Source organism: Asterias rubens, chromosome 7 (genome assembly GCF_902459465.1).
Source record: "Asterias rubens chromosome 7, eAstRub1.3, whole genome shotgun sequence".
NCBI classification, from domain to species: Eukaryota; Metazoa; Echinodermata; class Asteroidea; order Forcipulatida; family Asteriidae; genus Asterias; species Asterias rubens.
In genome coordinates this window covers 7,407,320-7,435,223 of record NC_047068.1, presented here as the reverse complement: position 1 = coordinate 7,435,223, position 27,904 = coordinate 7,407,320, and the positions used below count along the sequence as shown (strand labels likewise).

Below are 27,904 nucleotides of genomic sequence, written 5' to 3'. Positions count from 1 at the left end.
TTGGTAGGTTGTTAGATATTGGCAAGCTTTCGTGAATTGCGAAATGACGTCATGATAACGTCATCACACGATTTTTTATGATTTTTTCTATTTTTGCACCTTTAACACATAAATTGCTATCCGAACATGGTATAATTCAAATTATTTTTTTAAATAGCCTGGATTAGTCATAACTGCTGTAAAAAAAATGAATAAAAATCAAATTAGTGGAACAAAATTTAAAATTTTCTTAACGAAACAGCCTCTGCATTTGTGCACAAATGCAATCATGTCTAGTTTATTATTGTTTTTTTTTTTATTTGTCTGATTCAGTACTCGCAATTTTTTGCATAGTTCCCAAAGAGCAATTGCAATGAAACTTTCAGGGATTGAAGGTTATGGTGCAATAATGATCCTAAAGCAAGGATGTCATGATGACGTCATCACTGGTCACGTGACGTCATCTTAAAGGTGTTTTATGTTAAATGTTTGAAAATCTATATCAAATCAGCCAAACGAGACCGTAGGTTTCTGTTTGCGGGATGTGGTAGGGATAAATTAGGTCTTCATTTTGTTTCGTGTGCGTGACCTCACATGACCTCTACTTCCGGTTGAAACGGGCAAAAAACGGAAGTGCCCTGTAACTCAAAAGTGGTAAAAATTATGAAGTTGCTTTCCAAGGACGTAAGTGTCTAGCAAGGGTGGGCAGTTCAAAAAAATTATTGATGACGTCACAAATTGCAACAGCGCCCTCTAGCGGCAGGTTGAAAACTCGTCAAAATGGACTTTTTGAAGATGTGTGTGGTGAAGTTTTTTGTAATCACTTCAAATTTTACACACACGTTAACTGTCAGGCAGCCATCATATGTGTGAAGATTCAGATCAATGACGTCATCGGGGGTTACGTGAAGCGGCCTTAAAGGTGCACTTTTTGAACTAATATAACTCCCTAAGTAACTATGCGATTATGTTGAAACTTAATAGGTTGTTAGATATTGGCAAGCTTTCGTGAATTGTGAAATGACGTCATGATAACGTCATCACACGATTTTTTATGATTTTTTCTATTTTTGCACCTTTAACACATAAATTGCTATCCGAACATGGTATAATTCAAATTATTTTTTTAAATAGCCTGGATTAGTCATAACTGCTGTAAAAAAAATGAATAAATTTCAAATTAAGTGGAACAAAATTTAAAATTTTCTTAACGAAACAGCCTCTGCATTTGTGCACAAATGCAATTATGTCTAGTTATTATTATTATTATTTATATTTGATCATAAAAGATAGTGTAAACTTACTGATTTCAATCAATGTTGGAAGCCCATTGGTGATTCTGCTACTTCTTACAGTGCCCTTCTCAGTATAGAATGTCAGCTCAATAATTGGGACCGTATAAACATATCTGTACTTGGTCAAGGTTTTGTCAACACGCAAAAGAACCTGATCAGCTATATCGGTAGATTCAGGATCATGGTGAACCACGATAAGGTAGTTGTCAAAGTCGCCAGTTACTGCCGCCCATGAGAAGTCCAACACTGTGGTCCCGAGTACGGTCACTTCAAATGTGGTTGGTGTCGGTGGCACTTGCCCTGAAATAAAAACCAAGGAATGAAGCTTTTGTATGGTGAGGTTATAGCAATCATCAAAGTGTAATTGTTTAGTTTACAGTAACACATCCATGTGGTTAGCTGTGTGCCTGGGATGGATTTCACAAAGAGTTAAGACTAGTCTCATCTCCTGTCTAAGACCTTGGTAACATAATTATCCCTTTTCTCAAAGTTCTATTGTCATCTTCAAACATTATTACGAAGGAGTATGCATATTTAATGAGCAGACGAACAGTTCAAATAAGAAACAATTCTTTACTGTTCCCTCAAAATCGCAGGTGTTTCGTACACAGCGCTGGAATTCGACCACTGATAGAAACGGTCAATGTGAATAACACCAATGTACATCACTTTTCATTGTACCAGAGCCATGAAAAATAATAATAATAAAAATAAACCGCTCTTTTAAAGCGCATTACACACTGAGTCCCAATGCACTGTACAAGTCAAAATAGAAAAAAACATTACAATTAGTTAAAGAAGGCGTTTGAATATATCCAGAGTTTGTGCATCTTTGATGTTGCGGGGGAGTTTCTTCCAAAGAGTGGGAGAAGACGTAGAAAATGCACGTTGGCTGTAAGACTTAGTAGAAGCCGATGAACAGGCAAGTAAAGATTGTGATTGGGAGCGGAGGTTTCGAGAGGGCTGGTATTTGTGAATAAGTTATTATATGTCTAAGCTAAATACTTCGTTTTCTGTGGGTTCGCCATCGTCCAAAAACGGGGACATTCACTTTTTGATATCAAACGTACACAACCCCATAATAATGTTTACATCGTACATATCGCCTATCCCTTTTTAGTAGCCGGAAGCAAGCCAGTACCAGCGTATCCTTGTACCATGTATTACGTCTCAGCATGCATGACAGTGCGCTAGCTGCACTCGTGTACAAAGCCTACAATTACCAAAAGAGTTGGTCTACCACCGCCGTGGCAGACATACCTACCATCACCAGCCACCGATTTTACCGCGAACGCAATCACAAACAGCAACAACTCCTTCATCTTGTCAACTTTACTTTTACGAAAAATACCTTTTTCAGCAGGAACGTACTTTCCGTTTTCCGTTTGTGACGCACCTAATAAGAAGATAACCATCCTTCCCACGGTGACACTAGTTCGTAGGCCCTAATTTGTTCCATAACCAGTCATCCACGTTGCCGTGTAAAAACAAGGAGAACAAAAGCATGGATTTTATAAAAACAAAAACAAAACCGAAAGAAAATATTAAAACCCTTTGTGTAATAAGAACTTGGTATTTTGGTCTCTTTGTGTGTTTTTGCATTTCCTGAAATGCTTATACACAAAGGTTAGCCAGCCTTTCCAAATCGAAAACAACTTTTATAAAAGTTTTTAAATTTTTTTTATGAGAAATAGCCTCTGACTTTGTCGGTGTGTTTTGTTGGTCTACTCTGTCGTATTGTACACGTTTTTTATGTCCTCTGTAGCATCTAAACTTTCAAAAGCCTCTGATTCAAACCATTGTTGTCCCATTAACTGCACTATTTATACCTATTGTATATGACTGATCAGTATAACCTATTGTGAATGATCATCTTAGTTTGTTACTGTGTATTATAATTTGAACCTAATGCATTGACAAACTTTGCCTTGAAATGTGAAGTGTATAAGGACATCAATGAAATAATGTATGATGATGATGATAAAAAAGGCATATACTTCAAACTCATTGAGGCGAGGATGAAACCGACCCGTTTACATTGCCCCAATCTGCGCACAGACACACGGTCATTATTGTCACAAAAGGAAAAACAAAAACATTCCATGCTTCTTTGTAAAGGTTATGATAATAATAATATGCGAAATGCACCACGGTGTGTTATTTCCTGCTACAGTAAAATGGATGTACCAAGTTAAACACTTTATAAAATTGGGTCTTGGATGGGGTACTTCATACTGCTCATAATCCTAAAGTAACATAAAATTTACTCCGAAGGCTTGCTAGATTGATCGACCAGCTTTGATTGCAAGTTTAATATCCTCATTCGTTAGCAATGATAACATAATCATGTGGATGTTGCAAACTGCCCACCATCATTAGGCCTACTTGTGCGATCAATGCGGAAAATGGTTACCACTTCTTGCATATTTCGTTATACCCATCTTTTCGTTCTTTTCTCTTCATTTTTCGCATCAGTTTGATGCACTTTTACCGCAGGTCGGTGATAATAATGCAAAAGGGACTTTCCCTTTTTATTCCCTGTAGGCCCCTTGGTATGACGTCATCACGCTCTCGGACTCGCAAGAGCGCCCTCACTGAAGTCAACTAAACTGTTATATTGTGTAACTTGCTGTCGAAACACTATACAATGACTCCATACCTTGGTAACGTGCGCTGTTGATTGCGCTGGACGTTGGACTTAGTTTACTACAACTGTTTGTGTAATATTGTTATTTGTAGATTTACGGGAGGGGGGGGGGGCAGTGCTCTACGACCATTTTGGGGCTTCTATCCTTGTGAGTGTGTGTGAGGAGATTCTGTTCCCCCGCACGGCGACATGTGCACAAACTTGTTATTAATACGCCCTCTTTTGAAACATCCTCCTACAGCCCACGTTAACTTTCCTTGAGGAGGACCGAATCTCCAGCGGATAGAATTCCCTGGGACACATGCGCTTAGAGTGGATCGACAAAGTAAATTCTACGGTGCATGGCGTATAACTTAATCAAGAGAGGGCGCTATATAGGTTTTCTGGGGGTATGGGGGTACTTCCACACACTAAACAACACAGCTTGGGTTCTCAATGTCTGTGGGTACTATACCATGTACTACCATAAACCTTTTCGTAAATACCCATTGCGCAAACGCTAACAGGAGGGTGCACGCTGTTCTAGTTAGGAATCAATCTTGATCGCTAGCTAGACCAGCATGCACCTCATCCCACGCCTTTAGCGATAAGGTCTATCTTGACACCCCCCGCACGAACTTAACAATAAAACAAAAGGCAGCCCCAAATGTAACAGGCTACGACTTTCTTTAACTTTCACTGCAAATCAACTTTCAACAACATCACATCATCACATGGTATTAATTACCTCCATTTGCTGAAAACACATAAGCAATGGCAACTACACAAAATTGTATGCAGTTCACACAATAAACTCAATAACAAAATAATTACAAAGGCTGTTTTACTCGTATTTATACTATTCTGCTTTTTCTAGCATGTTTATTTTACAAATAAACTTTAGTAAACTCCTAACTACAACATTATACTTAATAGATGTTAAATTTGCATCAGGGATAGGCCTAAATAATATTCATTTTGGTTTTATCCATAATCGAAAATTGACAACAACCCTACACTACATTTAATTTTTTCAAGTGATGGAATTTGGTCAATGAATTAAAATGTTAGGCTCTAGAATATTTCGTGTTTAATTAAATAAACATCCATTCTGTGTGAAAACTCTGCCTCATACATAAAATAAAGAACCAAGTATAGACTTACGTGTCATTTTACTCTCTCAGTACTTTTTCTGAGTGAAATTGGAACAAACTTCACTCCTAAATCGAGTTGAAGATACCCGTCTTTCACTCTTAAAAGAGTTGTCCGCCATGGCTTTTTGCAAGAGTGGTATGGCGGACAAAACGAGTGTTTTTTTTGCTTCACTCTTTTACAATAACAGAGTAGGTACCATTCCTGTTGGCACTAAAGACTTAATTGAGGGATGCTACTCCTGTAAAGATTGTAACTAAACCTGAACCCAAACCAACTATGTACATAATACAAGGATGGACATTTCACCCCTTACACGAATTCCGCCATTTAGGCATGTGTTGTTGGGCGAGCAGGCATCTGTGGCTGAAAATGACAACAACAAACGGCTCAATATGACCTGTGAAATAATTGTCTAAACATATTGAATTATATGGCACCCGTCTTTTTATAATAATACCCAATGTTATTTGTTTTCAACTGTATGTTTATTGTATGTTTATTGTCTTTGCAACGTGAAAAATAAATGTGCATTAATTTAATTGAATGTTCATTTAAATGTTTTCGCAGGACATCCACAGTCTATAAACATACAATCTGTTATTTGATAAGACTCACCGTTATTACATGTGGTTCCAGTGTATCCGGTCGCACATACACAAGTAAAGACACCCGGCCCATTTCCATCAGTGCAAACTCCACCATTTAGGCATGGGTTGTTGGGCAAGCATCTATGGCTAAAATGACAACAACAAAAAATAAACAAAATAAACAAAAACACAGAAAGCTGTTGGTACACACTAGATAAGCCAACACATTTTCACTCTTACTTTATAAACGGTTAAATAAATCCTTTCTAAAAACACCTCTTGTCCAAAGGCATTTTTTCAACCTGTTTTTTTCTCTGTTTAATGCTATAGTACCCTGAGCTCAGCACCCTGGTGTTTTTGTTGTTATCCAACAACGGTTCGATTCTGAATATAATCATTGTAAAACAAAGTAACAAAATAAAGTAGGGTGAATAATTTACATATTTCAGAGGGTAATTTGTCACGTTCCATCAATAAGTCAATGTAAGTTAAATGTAAATCTGTGGACATTGTTATTTGTGTCGTGCAAAAAGTACCCAGACCTTCTAACCCTCAAATCATACACAGCATTACTCGGGCAGGGTAAGACAACTATCTAAATACCAACAGAATTTCCTTTTTACTTAGAGTAATTAACCTATTTACAAGTACTTGGTCGAGACAACATGGTACATTTTTCAATATTTTGTACATTCGTGTTTCGATAATTATTTATATTAACTAGTCTAGTCCGTGTCATTGTTATTTTTGTCCATGTAGTGTACTAGTCCTTGTCTGTGTCACAGGGAAATGTACACACGCAGTTTGCTAACCTTTTTTCTGCAGAGAAATGATGTAAAGGCAGTGGACACTATTGGTAATTACTCAAAATAGTTATTAGCATAAAACCTTACTTGGTAACGAGTAATGAGGAGAGGTTGATAGTACAAAACATTGTGAGGAGAAAGTAATTTTCCACGAATTTGATTTTGAGACCTCAGAATTAGACTTTGAGGTATCGAAATCAAGCATCTAATAGCACACAACTTGGTGTAACAAGGGTGTCTTTTTTTATATCATCTCGCAATTTCGACGACCAATGGAGCTCAAATTTTCACAGGTTTGTTAATTGGTGCATACAAAATGTTGAGAAACACCAAGTAAGAAAACTGGTCTTTGACAATTACCAAAAGTGTCCAGTGTCTTTAATGGAATTTGATTGACTGTATTCTGAGGAGGAAGGGCGACATTACCACTGTTTTTACCTGGGCCCGAAACTTTGCTTAAGAGCGCATGCGTACTGTGTACATGTTACTAGACATTCTTGGCTTACACAGCTAGCACGCAATTTTGGTGCTTGTCCTGTATTAAGACAGGACAAGCACCAAATTAGCGAAGAATGGTGATCGCGACTAGAATTCAGCAGTAAGCAGAGCCCAGATATTCAAATCAATGATGGTTCTGAGTTCTTCAGGAGGCACTTTTTATCAAGACATGAAACTTGTAAAAAAAATGTTCAACTATACCTCTATATTAATAATGACCCACTGATAATTTGTTTTTTATTTATTTTGTGTAATTTCCGTGTAAAATTTCTATTTTCCATTACGGATGTTCTGGTTTAATGATGTTATTGTTAAAACGCATTGTTGGGTCCAGTATATCTCTGATCTGGCTAGAAGTGGACGAAGTCATACTGGAACTATTTAGAGGGCTACAAATGTTACTGTCCAACATACAACAACATCAAACACAGGTCAATTCCTCGTTGTAAAACAAACGAATATCACCGTCACAGTTGATCCCTGCAAAGTGCAATTGCTGCAGTCCAAGATTATAAAGGCCAGTAGCAGACATTCGAAGCGCTCATACAATTTTCAGTTTTCCCATATATATATATTTCCCGATATACGTATAGCAAACTGCTTTTATGGGTTTGGTCTACCACCCCAGAGGCAGAGCTACTTACCATCAAGAGCCAATGATCTTACCGCTAACACAATCCCGATCACAAACAGCAACAACTCCTTCATTTTTGCCAAGTTAGTATAAAACGTTTTAACTATCTTTCTGTGTTCAGTTCAGTTTGTGACATCATTGAATAAATACAGCCCGCCCTTTAGTTGCGCTGGTTCTCACTCAGAACTAGGAGTCATAACCACTATGCCATAAAAAGGGGGGGGGGGACACAACAAAAACATGGATTAAAAAAAGGGAAACGAAAAAAAAAATAAACACTTATAACAAAAAGAACTTGGTATTTTGATCTCGCTGTGTGTTTTTGCATTTCGAAATCGAAACAAAATAAATACAAAATCTCTTATAAAAAGGGGGCTTTACTATGAGAAATAGCCTCTGACTTCGTCGATGTGTTTTGTCCTCTGTAGTATCTATACTCAATAGGCACAAAAGCCTCTGATTCAAACGTAATTGGTATTATACGTAATTGTTATTATATTAACTGTATTATTTATAGCTATCGTGTATTACTGATCAATATAACCTATTGTGAATGATCAAAACTTACTTATCTTAGTTCACTATGTATTACAGAACAGTGTATTGCTCATAATTTGAGCTAAATGCATTGACAAACTTTGCCTCGAATTGTGAAATGTAAGGACGTATGTATGATGATAATGAACTTGATGATGCAAAAAATAGGCCTATACTTCAAACGCATCGAGGCGAAGAGGAAACCGACCTGTTCACACTGCCCCAATCTGCACACAGACACACGGTCATTATTGTCACAAAAGGCACCCAGGTGTGTTATTTCCTGCTGCAGTAAAATGGATCTACCAAGTAAAACACTTCATTAAATTGGGTCTTGGATGAGTACTTCATGCTGCGTATGATGGTATGGGAAGATATACTACGAAGACTTGATATAGATTGATCGATCAGCTTTGATTGCAAGTTTATCTTCATCCGTTAACAGTAATGATTACATAAAAAAAATGGATGTTTCAATGCAAAAAATGGTTACCACTTCTTGCATATTTCGTTATCTTGACCTTTTTCCCCCTTTCCTTTCTCCTCGGCATTAGTTTGATGCACTTTACCACAGGTCGGTGATATAATGCAAAAGGGACTTCCCCTTTTTATTCCTTATAGACCCATTGCACATGACGTCACTACGCTCTCTGATTTGCAAGGGCGCCCTCACTGAGATCAACTAAACCGTCTTGTATGAGTTGTGTAAACTATCTGTCGAAACACTGTCCGTTGATTGTGACGTTTGCTGAAGGTTTGCAACTGTATTATACAACATGCTTTATTACAACGCATAACTAAATCGAGAGAGGCCGCTGTACAGGAAACTACCTTGGAAACTACCCACAGACAAAAACAAAACTTTGTGTATGTGGTACTACCACATGTGGTGCTACCACAGACTAAACAACACAACTGGGTTAGTTGTTTCTGTGGGTATGCCTTTTCGCAAAATAACCATTACGCTGTTATAGGCGCACTGGATCGCGAGCTAGACCAGCATGTGCACCAATGCTAGTGAAGGGAGGCTATCGGCTGTAGTCAAATCTAAGCCTATCGTAAGGCATCAGTCATCTTCTGCTTTATACTCTGGCTCTCTATTTGCTGCATGTCATACAATTTCTACCGTCCGACTGCTGAACTGGCAAATGGTATAATACTGTTAATAAAAACGGAATGACCAACTTTGGGGAGAATATGCTTTTCATCGAAGGCTCTGCTCAATCTTCTCAATCTCAGGGTCGGAACCGGTTCCGAACCGGAGATTTTGCTCAGTCCGTTTCACACTGACAACAATTTCAATCCGCCTCCGATCCCGGTAGCATGCTCAAGCCGGATTGAAATCAACCCTGGCAGGGACAAGGGTTAAACATCTCAATCCGGATCGAAATTGCAATTATACGATTTGAACGTAATACATGGTTTATGTAATACACGGTTCACGTAAAGACCAGTGTGGACTTGCTGATCTCTGATCCGTGTCGAAAAGAAGCGAGGCTGAACCGGAGAGGACCTGGGTTGGTTCCAACGCGGTTCGAAATGGAGGTAGTGTGAAAAGGCAGTAATTTCTGTAGAGTAAACTTTGTCCCTGACACCTTTTCAATACAATTTTACCTCGTTTTATTTAGTGGATCAAATCATTCACAATAATAATTATGACGAATAATAATCATTCATACACTCTGGTAGAGGGGACTCGTCAGGTCTTTAGCCTATCGGAAGATATGTCATAAATCTTCTGAGTGCTTCTTCGCTCCCACCTCCTTCACCCTTGACTTTTCATTATAATCTAATATGCATACATCGTGCATTGCACTTGTTGCAAAAGTTTGTTCACAGTAGTTTGTAATTACTTTAGGTTAAGGGCAAGCTGCAGATTTCGTTTGGAATTGTACAAAGAGAACTTCACCTCCAACCATCATCCGATTCTTGTCATCTAGCAAGACAAGCCTTCTTTAGCCTCAACCAGTCAGGATGTGTGCAGGTGCGTGTTTTTGGCGACCGAGCGATACCGCTAGTTAAAGTAAACTTCACTGACTGAAACATTCCGACCATTTCTTGACAATTCGAGTTCTTTAAAGTAGGCCTGGGTACAGCCTATAATTGATTTGCAAGAACATGTAATGGAACTTAATCTTTGAAATTGTTTTATCAATATTGTTTAACTGTTATGCTGTGGGCCTATGGGTTATTTTTAGGAATTCCATTGAAATGTTTCGACAGTTTTTAGAGTCCGCAAGCTTGAAACCACGAAAAATTCCTAGAATTACTACGTAAACGAAGTTTACTTGGTAATTTTGCTGCCCTTTACAGTTCTAAAATCTCCCATTATGGCACGACGCGACAATGCGACGGCACGCAGTTTTGTAATGCCTTGCAGATACGGGGGGTGCAGTTGTGTCTTTAACCTTTTTGTATATAGCGCCCTCTGTCGGGGTAATCTCCTTTTCGGTGCTACGCGTCATTTTAATTTCATTCGGCATATTTTTGTGTGTTTGAGGCCCGTCTTAAAAAAAAAAAAGGAACTTGGTTTGAGACTAAACTTGAAAATGTTGAATGACCAACCCAAAATGTACCGTACTCCCGTGTTCATGCATCATGCATAATCACTGTTTAGAAACAAGTAGAATGCTTTCTCCAAAACAAAAATACATCTTGGCTTTTGGTAAGTTTAAACTTGTGAAATTCAAGTTAACTAATAACACTAGTTTGATCTCGACTGTTTTCGAAACACGAAACGTCAAAACATCTACGACCTCGCCCTTTCGAGGAAAAAAATAAGCAAAGATGGTTTTAGGCCAAGGTTTGCTTTTGACATGTAAACAAAATGTCAAGTTCTGCATATTATATAGGTTTGTCAATATAGAATTATCCGCATTAAAATAAATAATGTATGTCCTTGAACTATAAAAGGAACAATTTGTATGCATAGTTTCTTTTATGGCTGATCAAACAGACCGGAACGTTTCAGTTGAAGTGAATATACTATGGGGTTATGGTACTTTGAATCGGCAGTTAGTACGATTCGCTTCGTTGTATTCATCTCCAATTTGTTTTTTGTGAGTTTGGGTTTTGTATTACTAATTCTGAAATACATTTTTAAGAGCAGTTCTATTTTTCATTGGAAGTATCAAATGTCATTATTTATTTTCTTAGGGTCGGCAGTTTGTTTGTGCTTTAGAATGACTAAAGCAAGTTCAAACAAATTGAGAGGGACGTGTAAAGCTAGTAGACCGAAACCTCTTGCTATTATTTCATAGTCAAGGTGAATGTACTTCTAGTTTGTTATTGTAACCCGCGTTTTACTCTGAGGAACTCCATGTAGCAAGATAAATCGATGAGGAATGTCAACTATTTTGTCAAAATAGCAGAATCAGAGAACATGAGCCATGGATGTAGAGGTTGCGTTCTAAAAACTTCTGGTTCAAACATACATTGAGTCAGAAATGACCCCGATTCTGTTCTTGGGGTGACATAATCCGAAATGTGTGTAAAAAATGACTCGAAAGGTGTCAAAATGCCGTAGAATCGGAGTTTGAGTTGAAAACGTATCCACTTTTTGAGGGCAGCCTCCGGAGCCTTCTTGGGACCCGTAATCCGGCTCCAGATTTCCGGTGTCAGATGCAATTGTGTCCGCCATGCAATACTGTCCGTTCCGGACACTTTTGCATATGCAATCGTGTCCGGGCTATGCAAAACCCGTCCGATGGACATGCACATGATTGTGTGCGCGCGTAAAGCGAGCGTGCGTGCGCTGAACCTACGTATGCAGCATGAATATTCACGCATTTTATTATTGCAGCGAATACCCAACTGCCGAACATTTCCAATGTCATTCTTAACATGCACTTAGCTTGTAAAACAAAATGGCGAACGTGTTCCGTCAACCAAGGGCGTTTAAATTTCTGCAAGGACGGTTTTGCACGGGGCGGACACAACTGCATATGCAAATGTGTCCGGGTGGACACAATTGCATTATGCAGCAGCGTCCGGGCGGACACAATGGCATATGCAAAACCGTCCGGCGGACATTATTGCATCAATAATGTCCTCCGGATAGTATTGCATAGAGGACATAATTGCATGCGACACCGGCAATAGCCCATAAACGCTAATGCCATTTAGCTGAAAATTTCAGATATTAGTAAGTTTATTGTCAATAACATAGAATCTGTAAAGGCGCACAGTATATTGAAACCATTCAAAGGCGCCAGTTGCTAGCAAATTCTGACACATTGAATACAAGATAGATCTTGACTGGCTGCGTTTGAATAGTCCCAAAGCAGTAAAGTGCATACAAATGCCATGTGAGCTCCACACGGCAAAACTTTTCTGACCTTTAAGCAAGAGTACTCCATTCAACCATGGAGACAACATCTCAATCTCCCTCAACCATAGAGACAATATCTCGTTAAACGTGCCTATGAAAGGCCATGTGAACTCACCGTTTCACACGACAAAACTTTTCTGTCCTTCAACTTCTAACTCTCTGCTTCCACGGCCAAATGGTTTTCTACGCACCCCAAACATTCCAACCATAACGTTTTAATTGGCAAGTTTACTGAGCCAATATTGAATTATATTTTAGTTAACAATTTTAACAGCATCTGTGAGGAAAAGCCGCTTCACGGCAAAGGAAATAAAATAACACTTTTATATGGGTTTGATTTTGGGACTATAAAAAGGTGACTTTTTTGCCTAAAATTTAACACCCTTTCCATGAAGTAAACAAATATTCCGTCTTACATGTTGAAAAAGAAGTGACCTCCACATGGTCCGGTCTAGGTCACACTAGAAGGTTTTATTATAAGTTTATTGCATTTCTTTATTATGGTTTGGTTTTGATTTTTCATCGTGCCAACACACGTTAGATGTTGTGTGTTCAGCCAGAACTTAGTTGTCATTTTCATATCATTCAGCTTGGTCTTCAGCATCACATTTTCTGCTTCAGTTTGGGACCGTCGGAGTAATCCGTGATTTGAAGTTTAAAACCGATGCACTGCAGGAAGACGTCGGTTGATTTTTGGCCCTGTGGTACTTTAAAAAAGAAGTATACAAACTAGACTTGATTGAATGTACACTACATAATAATATACCAGAGTTTAAACATCGCAAGAAGTGTCAATAATATCTTTCGTGTCATTTACCAATTCATTCTAAAACAAAAACCTTTAAATAAAACAAAGAAGAGGAATAACTATTCAAAATACAGCGCACAAATGATTATGATGTTAACAAATAATAGTAGGTAGGTATCAAACCACACCTTCTTTGAAATGCAAGCATTTGAAAAAAATAAAAAAAACCATTACTTTAAGTTTGTATAGCAATCTAAAACTAATTGTTTAAATTGTTGAAGGTTCATGTCCAATGATTTTCCCACTCTTTGACACTACGACATGGGGTTAACAGCAACTTGTCACCATGGTTGGGTTTTATAATGGCCAAATGCATAGAGTCAATCTATCTTTTTACAAAGTGACCAATGAAGCATTTATGGAATGCCTTTCACTTTCTAGTCACGACTTCCTGTTGCAGTGAACTTGGATATTCACACGAATAGAGCTAAATTTCGTGCGATCACAGAACAAAATTTGGGTGCCACCAGCTTGTGCAGTCTTAATACAAACCATTTATGATCTCATCTGGTCCAAGGTAGGTGCCTTTGTTCACCTTTTTTCAAAGCTAAACAACTCGGGTTGGGCTATTGTTACGTACAGGTACGGCAATGAAAGGCGCAACCGGCGTTTGGTTTTCTTAAAGACACGCCTCAATGCGTCCGAGGTATCCTATTCAAAACGAAAGGTTCGTCAGAGTGAGTGGGACTGGGCTAGCCTTTGGTGCTCACTTTGGGTTTAAACAAACACAAGAACCTTATCACAGACTGAGAGTACCAAGCTATGTTGGCTGAGCTACGGGTTTGGATTATAGGTATGTTTTTTAAATAGCTGAGTGGTTATGTTACGTACGGTGGTTGGTAGAGGGGGGTATGAGCATAGCCAGTGCATTTGGAAGTGTATAGATTACCTAACGCTAGCTGGGAATTATATTTTCGCAATTAATACATTCTTCTTGTCTGATCTTGAGGAAACAAATATCCAGGAATTTTGCTGTGAGGACTTGTGAGACAGCCCAGTGTTTCTGCCGAGAGGGCAAGAGTTGCTGGAACTCAAAATGAGGGAGTTTTTGATGTTCGTGTTTGTGGTTGCGTTTACGAGAGGAGCGTCTGCACTTAACGGTAGGTTGTTATTTAACTCTTTGGTCGGGAAGATGTCAAGGGAAAGTTTTGCCATACACCAACTGTTCCGTTACACTCAAAGTGGCTTTAAACAACCGTCTCATATCATGTGTTGTTGCAAATGGTATAGGATTCCTTTAACTACTTAAGATAACTATAAAAAGGGGGAACTCGGCTAAAGAGTAAGACAACATTTTAAACATGTAACATTTGAGTTTTGTTTACACTATGTTTAAGTACACAGACGTCTAGTCGTTTAATTTTACTGATGGAACCCTTTCACCCAGTCTAATAATACAACGTGTGACAGATAAATTGGTTTTTTTTAGCAATCGGCGATGGCTCAATTTAGAAACCAGTGTTTTGTTTGACGAACAAGAATATCAAAACGGGTAACAGTGTTTTATTTTAAATACTTTTATAGTCTCATCATGATTGATTCGATTCAACGGAAAAGTTTCCGTATGGCGCCACCACTTTTTCATTCGAAATAAAATAATATACAATGTAGTATCTAATTTACCTAATTGATATATCCCTTTTTGACAAAATGAGTGAAAAAGAGGTGGCGCCATACGGAAAGTTATCCTCAGTTTTTCTCGATTATAGTACCGCATTACTGATGTACCGCAAATCTTCAATGTACTTGTATATGTTATATGATATTTCAGAACAAATTCAAATCGTGACGATCCAAATATCCTAGTAAGTGTGGGTATTCAAAGTAGTTCACAAATGAACAAAAAACCAAGCTACCCGTCATTGGGAAACTTGTTAAAATCTATTGTCAGGTAAAGTAATGATTGATGACAGATACATATTATAATGTGGAAATTTAGGAAAGTACTTAAAGGCAGTGGACACTATTAGTAATTACTCAAAATAATTATCAGTATAAAACCTCACTTGGTGGCGAGTAATGGGGAGAGGTTGATAGTATAAAACATTGTGAGAAACGGCTCCCTCTGAAGTGACGTAGTTTTCGAGAAAGAAGTAAATTTCCACGAATTTTATTTCGAGACCTCAAGTTTGGAACTTGAGGTCCGCGAAATCAACCATCTAAACGCACTCAACTTCGTGTGACAAGGGTGTTTTTTCTTTCATTATTATCTCACAACTTCGACGACCAATTGAGCTCAAATTTTTACAGGTTTGTTATTTCATGCATATGTTGAGATACACCAAGTGAGAAGACTGGTCTGTGACAATTACCAATAGTGTCCACTGACTTTTCTAAATTGTATTATGAGCCTTGGTGTATCCTACTATACATGGTGTATCCTACTATACATGTAAAGCTTTTTTAAGTTAAAAGTTGTATTTTACAACTTAAGTGAATCGTGACTCACACTCTCCCGATCTAAAATGACTCAGGACTCGAACTCAATTCAATTCAATTCAATCATCATTTATTTCCATATTGGTCAAAAAGGAGAATAATAAACAAAACATGTACAATACAAATATTTTAAGTCAAAGACAGACAAGGACATATCAAAAAAATAATTAATGGAAATGAAATGAGAAAAATGTATAGTGTATACATATCTTGACTTGACAATGAGAACTCGGACCCATACGAATGAATAACTCAAATACAGGGCTGATTATTATTTCCACCCAAAAATACCTTGAAAATGAATGCAAGGTTGCACCCAAACTTTGGTACAAAGGGTTTAATTCACTTCAATCCTTGAAAAAATGCATCCAGTGTGTCAAGTATCACAAAGCAAAAAATAAATAAAAAAATCCTGTACCATGGGTTATAGACTTGAACTTTTGATGATACAAACACTAGGAATTTTTTGGCACACAAAAGCCATGTGTTCATTCAGAGTATGTCATGAGGAAGGTAGTTGACTATAGAGCCATCGAAGATTTGTACTACCAGTTATGGCAGCCATTTTGGAAAATGGTTTGTTATTCTTTTTTTATTTTGCAAAATTCAAATCTGGGTGGCCATACAGCCAAAAATCTTTCTCATAACATGTACCTTGATTGTGTGCCAATTTCCATGAGATTCCATGCAAGTTCCAAAGGCACCCCCCCCCACACACACACAACAAAGTTCCTCAAAGGGTAGATGTGTGGTGAAAGAAACAGGCCAGTGTTTGTTATTCACATTGAAAGCCTTTTCACCTCCTTAGAATGAAATATCAAAACATTTACAAAAGTCATACAAACAATACAAGAAAATAAAAAATTATATGGCTTACCTTTAAAATCTTAAATTAGAACGTATTTCAATTGAAATCAGTTCAAGGCAAGAGCAAATTTTGAAATCATTATGTCGTCCTACCTCCATGGTCGAGGCAAACCCCTTTTAAATATGGCCAGGATTGAGTAAACGTAAACAAATTCACTGTAAAGTCGAAACCCACAAAAGTTCCCATAACTAGTTGTTGTGAACGTGTGCGGGGGACCTTGGAGACTATTTTGATGTTTGTGTTGTTCTTTTACTTATGAAGATCATAAAGACAATAATTTACTCGTTAAAAATGGCATTATATTTCGGCTGTTGCCGTTTTCAACTGAAAATGTTATTGCCCATCAAACCATTTGCAAAGACCTGAAACACTCACGCTATTATATACATTAGCCGCATTGTATAGAGCTGCTATAATAAACTACCATGGATCTGCAGAGCCAACCATCTCGACCTGTGCATAATAAACAATAGCCTTTGTGCCTACTGCATGACGCAACCTAATGCCTGTTGCCTGGTAGTAACAGTGGGCGTTCCCGTCTCATTTTTTTTTCTCATCGTGTGTATACAGTAAACAGTAGTTGGCTGACTCATTTAGACCCGTGTCAACCTAATTGCAACTGTCTGGGTCATACAATCATTACCAATAATATTATCGAAACTGAAATTTGTACGAAGATGAAACAGACAGTTGAGATGGATGCATGGTAATGACAAAGTACCGAAACAGCGTAATTATTTACAAAACCTGCAAGGATGAACGCTATTCGACTTGTGTATAATGTGTACACGTAGATTCTTGTTGCATTTGCGTCTGATTCACTGAAAGCTATAGCCACAAGTAGAGTCAACACGAAGCATCATCTCGTCTGCAAGACAACACCTGGTTTATACGAACACCTTCTCGGAGATGTCTTAATTGCTTAAGACCATGAAATGCTGTTTGTTAAGACGTCGTATTGGAAAGCAAGGTAGGCGAACTTGTTACTTCATCGATCAGAGAAGATAGTAAGATGAAAATCAAAACCAGAAATTGGACGACACTCCTCTAGCTCAAGGATGAAACGGAGTGATATTATTTCATCCCCGTCAACAACGATTTAGAAAACTGCAAGAAGGGGACCTTCCTCGCGGATGACTGTGAATATATACAAGAAGCGGGACTCCTTATGGATGATGGTGAACTTGAGGAGTTTTTTTTTAAAGTGTTGAAAGTTTGATTTTGGGGTTTCGACGAGTCATGTGAGCTTTACACAAAGATATCATCAGTCTTTGTGATTGAGGAAAAACAACCATTGTTTATCTGCTGGAATGGTTTGACGTCAGTGACTGAGTTGTAACCAATAACCACCTTTTATTAGCTCATCCAGTTGGGCCGACGAAACTGTAGAGGTGCTACCTCAGCTTTGTCTAGCTAGCACAACTTTAAAAAAAAATTATGAGTGGATAACATTCAGGAAAAACACATTATTACAAGGTTTTAAAGTCTGCCAACAAAACACAAGCGACTGCTTTTTTTTAAAGCTGAAAAGGCACTGCGACTACCTAATTTAAGATTTGACAATGAATAGAGCGGGCTTCAGCTATCTATAGACATGGCAACAGGCGCATATCTGTCACAGAAACTATCTATATCTTGTCGAAGACCGAGGATGGCTGGACATTTCGTACGGATGTTTGGGAGAGTCGCGCCGTCCCCACCGTTCAGGAGCCCGCGAGACTTGTCGTCGATTTCACGGTATCTCTTTCTCGCAGTTCTACACATCGCAGTGTTCTGTTTCCATGCAACCGAAGCACGTTACGGTAATTTTTGTTTTGTATGTTATTGTTTGATATTTCAATTTAGAGAAATCTGCTCCCACCAAGACATTGGGACATATTGTTTCGTAATTACGTGATAATCTCTTAGTATTTCAAAACACTCATTCTTAATTTATAATTTCACCATTTGGAAAAATTTCTAAAAAGGAAATACATTCTAAATACACACAAAATGATAACATTTGCGAGAAAACCTACGAGTAATGAAGCTTTTCCGAGGAAAACACAAACATTTAAGTCAAGGACTTACTTTCATTGTGGTCCTGTGAATACAAAATTATTGCATATGGGGCACGTACCTAAGCAACGGTCGAGACAGTAAACTTGAAGGACTATGAGCAATGCACATGAATTTATACAGGACGAGATTGAACAATAAGTTTAACAAAAGCACAACATAAACTAGGCTGTGGAACCAGACTTAAATAGAAAAGACGCTATTGGTTATTGTCAAAGACCAATCTTCTCACTCGGTGTATCTCAGCATAATGCATAAAATAACAAACCTGTGTAAAATTGAGCTCAATTGGTCCTCGAAGTTGCGAGATAATAACGGAAGAAAAAAACACCCTTGTCACACGAAGTTGTGTGCTTTCATAATATGCTTGATTTCGAGACCTCTAAATCTGAGGTCTCGAAAATTACTTATTTCTCTAAAACTACGTTACTTCAGAGGGAGCCGTTTCTCACAAGTTTGATACTTTCAACCTCTCCCCATTACTCGTTACCAAGAAAGGTTGTATGCTAATAATTATTTTGAGTAATTACCAATAGTGTACAATGAGGGGGAACAATTGTGAGGTTTTACCCTCTGTGTAATTGATGAGCAAAGTGAGTATACAAGGATGATACGAAAGAAGAGTCGTGTTAACATAAAACTTTTTATTATTATTATGCATTTATCATACTTGGGATAGTGAGATTCCCCGGCCACTGGTTTGCCTGCAAACCAAACTCTTAGGCTTTTATCATGCTGTCTGCATCTTGGTCATGTTCCTTGTATCGAATAACAATAATGAATGCTAATAATCATTTTGCAAATAGAAACCAGACTGTTTTGTTCTTCCAGCCTCGGTTTTGGTTACATTGATATCATTGGTAAACATTCAAAATGGCTGCACCATAAGCCACCGAGAGGTCATTAATTTAAATTTAAAAAAATGTTTTAACGTTTCGAGCATAATTAACAGAATAAAAGTAAACACTCTGCTGCGATGCGGTGTCGAAACGCGAGTCCATTACTATTGCATTGGTAATTATAGTTGGTAAGCAATTAGCAACAGCTGATTCTATTGTATGCAAAAAGTGGCCTTAAATTCACAGAATTGCAAAGGAAAAACCTCCTATCGGTTCGCATGTTTTGCTAAACCTTTGAAAGATAAAAAATGCACATTAATTTACATATAACTGTAACCTAACCCATCGTAGACCTCTACCTTTGGAAAACATGGGAGATTTTTTTTTTATCTCACTCTTATTTGAATTCTGAGGTATATTTTGCAAGCAAAAACGACATTTCTCTCGAGTGTTTTTTTTATATAACGATCTGTCCCCACTCCCCAAAAAATCCAACACTTTAATTTCTCAACCCCATAATGTATGGTGTTGGACATCTTGAAAAGATGGTTCGGCTTAAAGGCATTGGCAATTACTCAAACTAGCAAAAAGTTGCTGCACGATTTGGATGGGATGAATAGTTTTAGGAAAGAATGTGTCGTTATTAGAGGAGGATGTCATGTGTGTGACTTGGGTAGATATACTCAGTCATGTTACGCTACAACAATGTATTTGTTTGTCATCTGAACATAGATGAATGTATTTTTCAAGTAAACCAACTCAAACAATAAAGACCCCAAAACATTAACAAAAATACCAATTATGAGGCAACACTAAAACCAACTTTAATTTTAATACTTCATCTACTTGATTATGAACACCGCATTAATTGCGTCTGACTGACAGCATAATGTCAAGCTTTACGTGTCCTCTCTCATGGTAGACCAACTACAAGGAAAAATCGATTAGCTCCTAATTACTTGCGGTGAGGTTGGAGTCTTTGAACTAGCGTTGTGCTGCGTTTGGGGTTGTTGCCATGGCAAACGAGGCTAGATGACTGATGTGTAAGCAGGGGATGTCATTTTCAGCTATAAAAAAGGCCATTTAAAAATGGAGCATGTTTTAATTCAACCGGCCAACCATCGGTGTATACCGTTTGGAAGCAAAGTATACATCTCGTTCTTAATGCAGTAGGCTAGTAACAGTTATTTTTAGATGTGCATTATGCGTAACATAGGTAGCTGTGAGCTTTGGAACGCGTATCACCAGGGCCCAGTTTCATAGAGCTGCTAAGCACAAACATTTGCTTAGCATGACATTTCTTCCTTGATAAAAACAAGATTACCAACCAAATTTCCATATGTTACATATTGCTTGTTAACTGGTATTCAGCTGTTGTTTGCTTATCCTGAAAATCAGGTGGAAATTTGGTTGGTCATCCTGTTTTTATCAAGGAAGAAATTTCATGTTAAGCAAATTTGTGTGCTTAGCAGCTCATGAAATTGGGCCCAGGTTGCAATCCATTGTTATCATCAAGTAGGCACTTGAAACACTGTACGATGGGAGACAACACTATGACAACATCATGAATGTATCTCAATGTTGTTATACTATACCAACATTACCAGACAGTAAACATGCTTTGTTTTCTATACTACGGGTAAATAATAATAGTTGTAAGGGTACAGTACTCTGTGTCAGACAGGTAGCTGGGTGCATCTTCTTGCGTAACACCAGTAGCAGGGTATGTTGTATGTCGACGGGAGAATAGTTTTGTTGTTCAGTAGGCCTACATCAAGTTTCCACTGTCGCAGTGCTTTTCAAAAACGTTTTTTGTTTGTTTTTATAAATCGATCAAAAAAGGGAATCCTTAAAGGGAAGGTACACGTTTGGTAAATACTCAAAACAAAAATTTCCTTAAAAACTGACTTGGTAACGAGCATTAGGAGAGCTGGTGGTAGTATAAAACATTGTGGGAAACTACTCCCTCTGAAGTAACGTAGTTTTTGAAAAAGGGGTAATTTCTCACTAAAATACTAACAGACTTCTAGCCTAATGTATGTTTTTATTCCTATCTGAAAGGACACAAATTCGTCCAAGAAGGGTGTTTTTCTTTTATCATCTTCTCGCAACTTCGATTACCAATTGAGCCAAAATTTTCATAGGCTTGTTGTTTTATGCTTATGATGAGATACACCAAGGTTAGTGAGAACACTGTGTTTTGACAATTATTAACGTGTACAGTGTCTTTAAACTAAAATCGGGTTTTTTTTTTTTTGAGGGTGACAATTCTATCAACAGAAACAAATAAATGCCATTTGGACAGCACTCTGCGTAAGACAGGTAGCTGGGTGCACATTGTATGCGTAACACTGGTAGCAGTTTCGTCGGTAACAGGTGCAGGCGATTATTGATCGCTTCTTCTCCCGCCAAGTTCAAAAGTAAAAAGGTGCTCTGCCTTTTCGAAACTGCGGTTTATGTTTGGAAGGGTCGGTCGATGATGTCGAGGAACATGTAGTGTTATTTTTCGTCGTGGCCGGGTAGTGAAAACCGTCGTTTCACCAGTGCCTTAAAATTCAATCTCAATTTTGTTCTTCTTTTCGGCCAACATTTGCTCTTGCCATGTAGCACAGTTGACAATTATTTTGCCACCTTCAACGAAACTTTTTTCAGTTTTTATTTTTCCACCGGCACCAACGTTTGATTTAAAGGAACACGTTGCTTTGGATCTGTCGAGTTGGTCTTTGAAAAGCCTTTGAAACCGTTTGTTAAAAAATGCATATGGTTAGAATGATAATTTAAAAGAAGAATACAATGATCCACACAAATTTGCCTCGAAATTGCATGGTTTTCCTTTTACTTTACAAACTACCACGGTTGGTCATTAATTTTATGGGAGTCAATTTTGACACCCATAAATCGCCGACCTTGTTAGTCGACGAGGTAAGAGGACAACTACGCAATTTCGAGTGATGCTTGTGTGGATCATCATATTCTACGTTTAGAATATCTTTCTAATCATATGCTTTTATAACAAACGGTTACAGACGCTTTTTCAAAGACCAACTCGACCGATCTAAGGCAACGTGTTCCTTTAATTACCGGTTTACATGCATCTTTGTAGTATGTAATGGTTTAACCAAATAATTAACATCTCTTATAAATGAATAATTTAAAAATGTTTGCTATTTTAATACATATCAAAATAACAAATATCTCTGAATGAAATCAAAAGGAGAGACTAAAATCACATTTTTATCTGTGCATACAAAATGGGTGTTTTAACCATGCCGAACATACACACTTGTTTGTCGATCATTTCCGGGAGGTAAATATTGTCCCGACCTGAATCTAAACTGTTCAGAAGTGTATCTTCTTGTGACCCCTCAAAAACAGGGACATGTGTGGGTTGCGAACGGAACAACAATAGCTTAAAAATAGTGGGGAATTTTGTTCATGGTCACATAGAGGTTAGTGACAAAATGGGCCGCCGTCAAGAATGACTCACGCGTAGAGTGCCACACCTCGATCTGCCAAAAAAAATCGACTATTAAAGGAACACGTTGCCTTGGATCGGTCGAGTTAGTCTCTGAAACGTTTGTTATAAAATGTACATGGGTAGAAAGATGTTGTAAAAGTAGAATACAATGATCCACACAAACATGCCTCGAAATTGCACGGTTTTCCTTTTACCTCGTGGACTAAACACGGTTGGCCATGTCCGACCGTGTTAGTTCGCACAGTAAAAGGAAAACCACGCAACTTTCGAGGCAAATTGGGAAAGTAATTTGTTATGGATTCATTTTTTATTTTTTCGGTTCATTTGTGCATGATTTTGAACTAATTTGGTGGCATAGGGAGGTTGGGAGGGGATCCCTGTCCCCACATTTTAAGTTACATCCGTGCTGACAAAACATAAACCGTTTTCGCGTGCACTAAAACCATATAACTTATAGCTATATATCTCTATGACTAAAACCTGTCGACCAAAATGTGGTGAAACTGTCATAGGTTTGTCGTGTGGTTTGTTAACTTTTTGTATAAAGCAAATATTTATCAAAATTTATAATTATTAATAGTATGGATAGCTGATTGTTCATTTACTCTATCGATTCCATACTTCAACCATGGAGGGTTCCTCCATGCTTCAACAAACTGTTTAGGTTAATTGCACGCCCTCTCGAGAACCTATTATATTTGATAAATACCTCGTTGATTTTCGTTTGACAGTTTTGTTGTTAGCCTATGGTCAGGATGACAACATAAATTCATATGAAGACTACATGTCGCTAATTTGTTGCAATCAGAATCACTACAAACAAACGTATCGAGTGAAACGTTTATGTTGTAGCCCAACTTGAGACACGCAATAAAAACAACTCAGTTAAAACTTCTTCCAGAACACTGGTCACTGAGCGATGAAATACAATCGCGCATAAATCTTAGGTCCATTAAAACATAACTTGGTTCACTTTTATGTTTTACTGTAGCAGCAACATTCTGCATAATTTGACGATCATTATAAACAGCAATGGTTTTACCACTCCATGCTCCAAGCAATGCCAATCTGCAACAGGTGTTTGTATCGTTAGAGCGTTAGTGCAGTTGCTATTAGACGCCGTTGCCATGACTACCTCCTCTTCAGACTTTTTACAAACGGCAGCTGCAGTTGATACAATAATAACTTCATCCGAGGGTGGTTTATTTTCACCATAGATTATGCTGGCAATTGAAATGATATTGTTGTGACAGTCATATAAATGAGGGAGTTGGCAAAAAGTATGAATTTGACTAGGTCAAGTAGTCATAATCATTATCATAACGTTTACGCTGCGCTGACGGTGTCTATAATTATTCGTCCTTGATCTGTGATTTCAGCCTAAGCTGTTAGCTTTCGTCACCAGCTGTCTAATTAATGAATTGGCCCAGTTCAATACTGGTTATAGTTTTGTACTTTTATCTACCAGAACAAAATGCACATTAGGGGCGGGGGGCTAGGGCTTGCACGGTTAATTATTTATTTGTTTATTTATTTGTTTATATTTTTTGGCAGTCAAGTCCAGCTAACATGCAAGCGCCAACATATACACACAAAAAGTGATTGAAAACAATCTTTCAAAAAAAATAAATGCCAAAATGGCCCGACTCCTGCGTGAGGATAGACTTGATTCAAGTCCCGTTCTCGTGCGAGAGGTTACGATAGGCGCTGGGGACGAGCGAAGGGATTGGGGCTTGAGTCAAGTCTAGTGTGAGGACAATCATACTTTCAATACTTCTGCCACTGGAGGGCGCTAGATTATGCGACAACCGCGACAAGCAAAACATGTTTTCTGCAAAAAAAACTTCACTTACTTCGTGTGATTTACTGATTGAATTGGAGTAAGTTTGTTCAAAATTGTCCTTTAGGGAAGTTACTCTGGAATCATTCATCTGTATGGTGGATACCCTTAGCGGTCATAGAGTTTACAGGTAAATGTTCCAGTTGTTGGCACTCTCTGTGAACTCTGGTGTGGATGGGTGAAGTGACGGACGAAGGAGTCCAACTTCATTGATTTTATCTTCTTGATGTGCTGGGCTAATAAAATAGACGATCAGCTCCTTTCTAGGAAAAACACCGGATAACTTTCCGTATGGCGCCACCACTTTTTCACTCATTTTTACAAAAAGGGATATATCAATCAGGTAAATTAGATACTATATTATTTTATTTCGAATGAAAAAGTGGTGGCGCCATACGGAAACTTTTCCACTATTTTTTAAAACATTGTCTTAATCCTCGTTTTTTGTTTCTTTGAGTGCGTTGAATCTCTGTTATTTTTAACCCGTAATCTTGCATTGCTGTAGTTGCACAGTGCAGAGATCATCATTTAACGGTGATGTCTGTTGTCGTAAAACTGGTGTTTTGACTTGTGTTTGAAATTGTTGATTTTTAAGTGTTGTTTAAAAATGTTGGTAAAAATTGTAGCCACCCTAAATAGGCAGATCAGAGATTAATATTACAACAACTGTAATGGACTAATGCTCAGGAGGTTTACAATTATTTAATGTAACAAATGATTCAGACATTTTTAATGCCATGATGAATGGCCGAATACAATACTAAAAACCTGTTTTTGTGTCTAGTAACTCAAACTATTCAAATTATGTTCTCCTGTAACTTTTACAATTTTGTTTATACAATTAATCACTCATTTTATAATGTGCAATGAATATTTTTGATAAAATTGATGTTTTCCAGAATGTCAGAGTGTGCCGTGTCAGAATGGTGGAACGTGCTTAGACGGAGATTACGGATTCTACACATGTTTGTGTCCGGCTAACTTCAATGGATTCAACTGTGAATTAGTATTATTGAGTAAGTTCAACGATCATGATAATAGTTACACTACTGGCTGTATTCTATAATAACCTAACATTCTTAGTTTTGTTTTGTTTCCATTCAAACAACAAATTGTTACAGGCCTGAAATTACATAACGGCAACAGAGAGACACCTGTAGTTAATTAATATTCACTGATAAAACTTTGGTCCACGCTTGATCATCTGATGGTTTTCGATGCGAAAATAGTGTTGGGTCAAAAAGCGTTCATTGTTGCTGGACCGATTATTGGCAGAAATCTTCCTCCTGCCAAAAGGGAATCCATTTGTTTATCTATATTTCTTAAAGGCACTGGGCACTTGGTATTGCTCAAATAATTGTTAGCATAAAAAACTTACTTGTATGCCATTTATTGGAGAGCTGTTGATAGTGTGAAGCATTGTGAGAAATGGCTCCCTCTGAAGTAACGTCATTTTCGAGAAAGAACTTATTTCTCACTTAAATACTTGAATTTGATTTTCGAGACCTCAGAATTACATTTTGAGGTCCCGAAATCAAGCATCTGAAAATTTGCAACTTCGTGTGACAATAGTGTTTTTCTTTCTAGAGCGCTATGATCTTGATGGAATAGCGCCTTATAAATTGTAATTGCTATGTTATGTTATGTTATTAGCGACTGGATGTGGGCAGACTTTCACCGAACCCACCGGTATCATTACCAGCCCAAACTACCCTGGAAACTACACAAGTAGACAACAGTGTGTGTACTACATTCGTGTCCACGGAGCAACAGAGATCTCTCTGACAATCACAAACTTTAAGTTGGAGGAAGAGAAGGATATCCTGGGCATAGGAGCGGGGTACGAGGCCATCGACACGTTTGTGGGCGCCTTAACCGGAGATCTCACCGCCCAGCTACCGAGGACCACCATTTATCAGTCCGGTGGCGTGTGGATTTACTTTGCCACAGATAGGAATATAGAAGATAGTGGATTCAGGATTGAGTATGGCGCCGGTAAGTTCACCTTTTTGTTTTATCGCTTCTGAACCAAGATACCTTAAAGGATTTGTGTACTTTTTGTATGACACAATACACACTGTCGACTGATTTACATTAAACTTACACGCTTTGAAGATAATGATGGTAGAAAGCTTCCCTTCAAATATTACTTGAGACAAAAACTATTCATAAATGTGACATTTTTTCTTGCTAATTTCTTTTTTTAAGTTTGCACCTCAGCAAGTAACATTTTAAGGGAAGCTTTCTACTATCATTATCTTTTAACTCTGTAAGTATAATGTAAATCTGTGGACATTGTGTTTTGTCTCACAAAAATCACCCATACCCTGTAATGTAGTGTGTCATGGCTGAGCGATTTAGACCATCAAATTCAAGTTCTGGTAGTTCATTCATTGGGTTGTGGGCCTGAATTCCTCTCGTGACACTTGCATCCTTGAGCAAGTTTTGATTACTATAATAATCCTGTTTTTATCAAGGCATAAATTTCATGCTACATGAAAGCAAATTTTGTGTGCTTAGCAGCTCTATGGAATTGGGCCCTGGTCCAGTTAGCCAGTCACTAGAACGGTTAATGGCAAACCCTGACTCCTCCATTGTCTTTGTTTTTAAATCTTACAGATGGCAACGACTGCTACAACGATCCTTGCCTCAACGGAGCGACTTGTATCGATGGACTGCGCTCCTTCACATGCACGTGCCCTCCTGGTTTCCTTGGGATGCTGTGTGATACAAGTACGTATTAGAACTCCTCCTCGGGCCTATATGCTTCGTTATCAGAAGGGCAGGGGCACCAATTGGAGACTTTCTGCGACGATAGAGGGCAGCAGACTTACTGGGTAAATCCATTGTTCTCAGAATTATGCGCATGTTCAGAACTACGTAAACAATGGAAATTTACCCGGTATGTCTGCTGCCACCTAGCGTTGGAAAGTCTCCTATTGAGGCATTTTCTTCATGGTAAAAGGCACCCTCCTGCATTTCAAGGGCACCCTCCTGCATTTCAAGGGCACCCTCCTGCATTTCAAGGGCACCATCCTGCATTTCAAGGGCACCCTCCTGCATTTCAAGGGCACCCTCCTGCATTTCAAGGGCACTCTCCTGCATTTCAAGGGCACCCTCCTGCATT

General features: G+C 38.1%; 2 protein-coding genes and 1 long non-coding RNA gene across 5 annotated transcripts in view; 1 reads left to right on the top strand and 2 right to left on the bottom strand.

The window, feature by feature from the left end:
• Positions 1-2,614, bottom strand: part of LOC117292388 (proto-oncogene tyrosine-protein kinase receptor Ret-like) — a 30,169-nt gene extending 27,555 nt beyond the window's left edge. Inside the window, exons 1-2 of the mRNA XM_033774415.1 lie at positions 2,539-2,614; positions 1,284-1,574 (exon numbers count right to left, since the gene is read on the bottom strand). Coding sequence (XP_033630306.1) covers positions 1,284-1,574; positions 2,539-2,596 — 349 coding nt within the window. The 5' untranslated portion in view covers positions 2,597-2,614. The remainder of the gene's footprint in view (positions 1-1,283; positions 1,575-2,538) is intronic.
• A 2,161-nt stretch (positions 2,615-4,775) lies between these two features.
• Positions 4,776-7,678, bottom strand: LOC117292157. Its single transcript, XR_004519263.1, has 3 exons — positions 7,591-7,678; positions 5,671-5,789; positions 4,776-5,418 (listed from the first exon to the last, which is right to left on the bottom strand). It is a non-coding gene; the product is annotated as an uncharacterized LOC117292157 (long non-coding RNA).
• Positions 7,679-13,686: 6,008 nt separating this feature from the next.
• Positions 13,687-27,904, top strand: part of LOC117292228 (fibrillin-2-like) — a 68,698-nt gene continuing 54,480 nt past the window's right edge. The window contains exons 1-5 of one of the 3 annotated variants that reach the window (XM_033774201.1): positions 13,687-13,772; positions 14,205-14,355; positions 25,677-25,793; positions 26,431-26,772; positions 27,397-27,510. In XM_033774201.1, the coding sequence (XP_033630092.1) occupies positions 14,292-14,355; positions 25,677-25,793; positions 26,431-26,772; positions 27,397-27,510 (637 nt within the window). In that variant the 5' untranslated portion in view covers positions 13,687-13,772; positions 14,205-14,291. Of the gene's footprint in view, positions 13,773-13,965; positions 14,049-14,204; positions 14,356-17,124; positions 18,365-25,676; positions 25,794-26,430; positions 26,773-27,396; positions 27,511-27,904 lie in introns of those variants that run through there. The other 2 variants (XM_033774202.1, XM_033774200.1) reach the window with 2 other exon arrangements.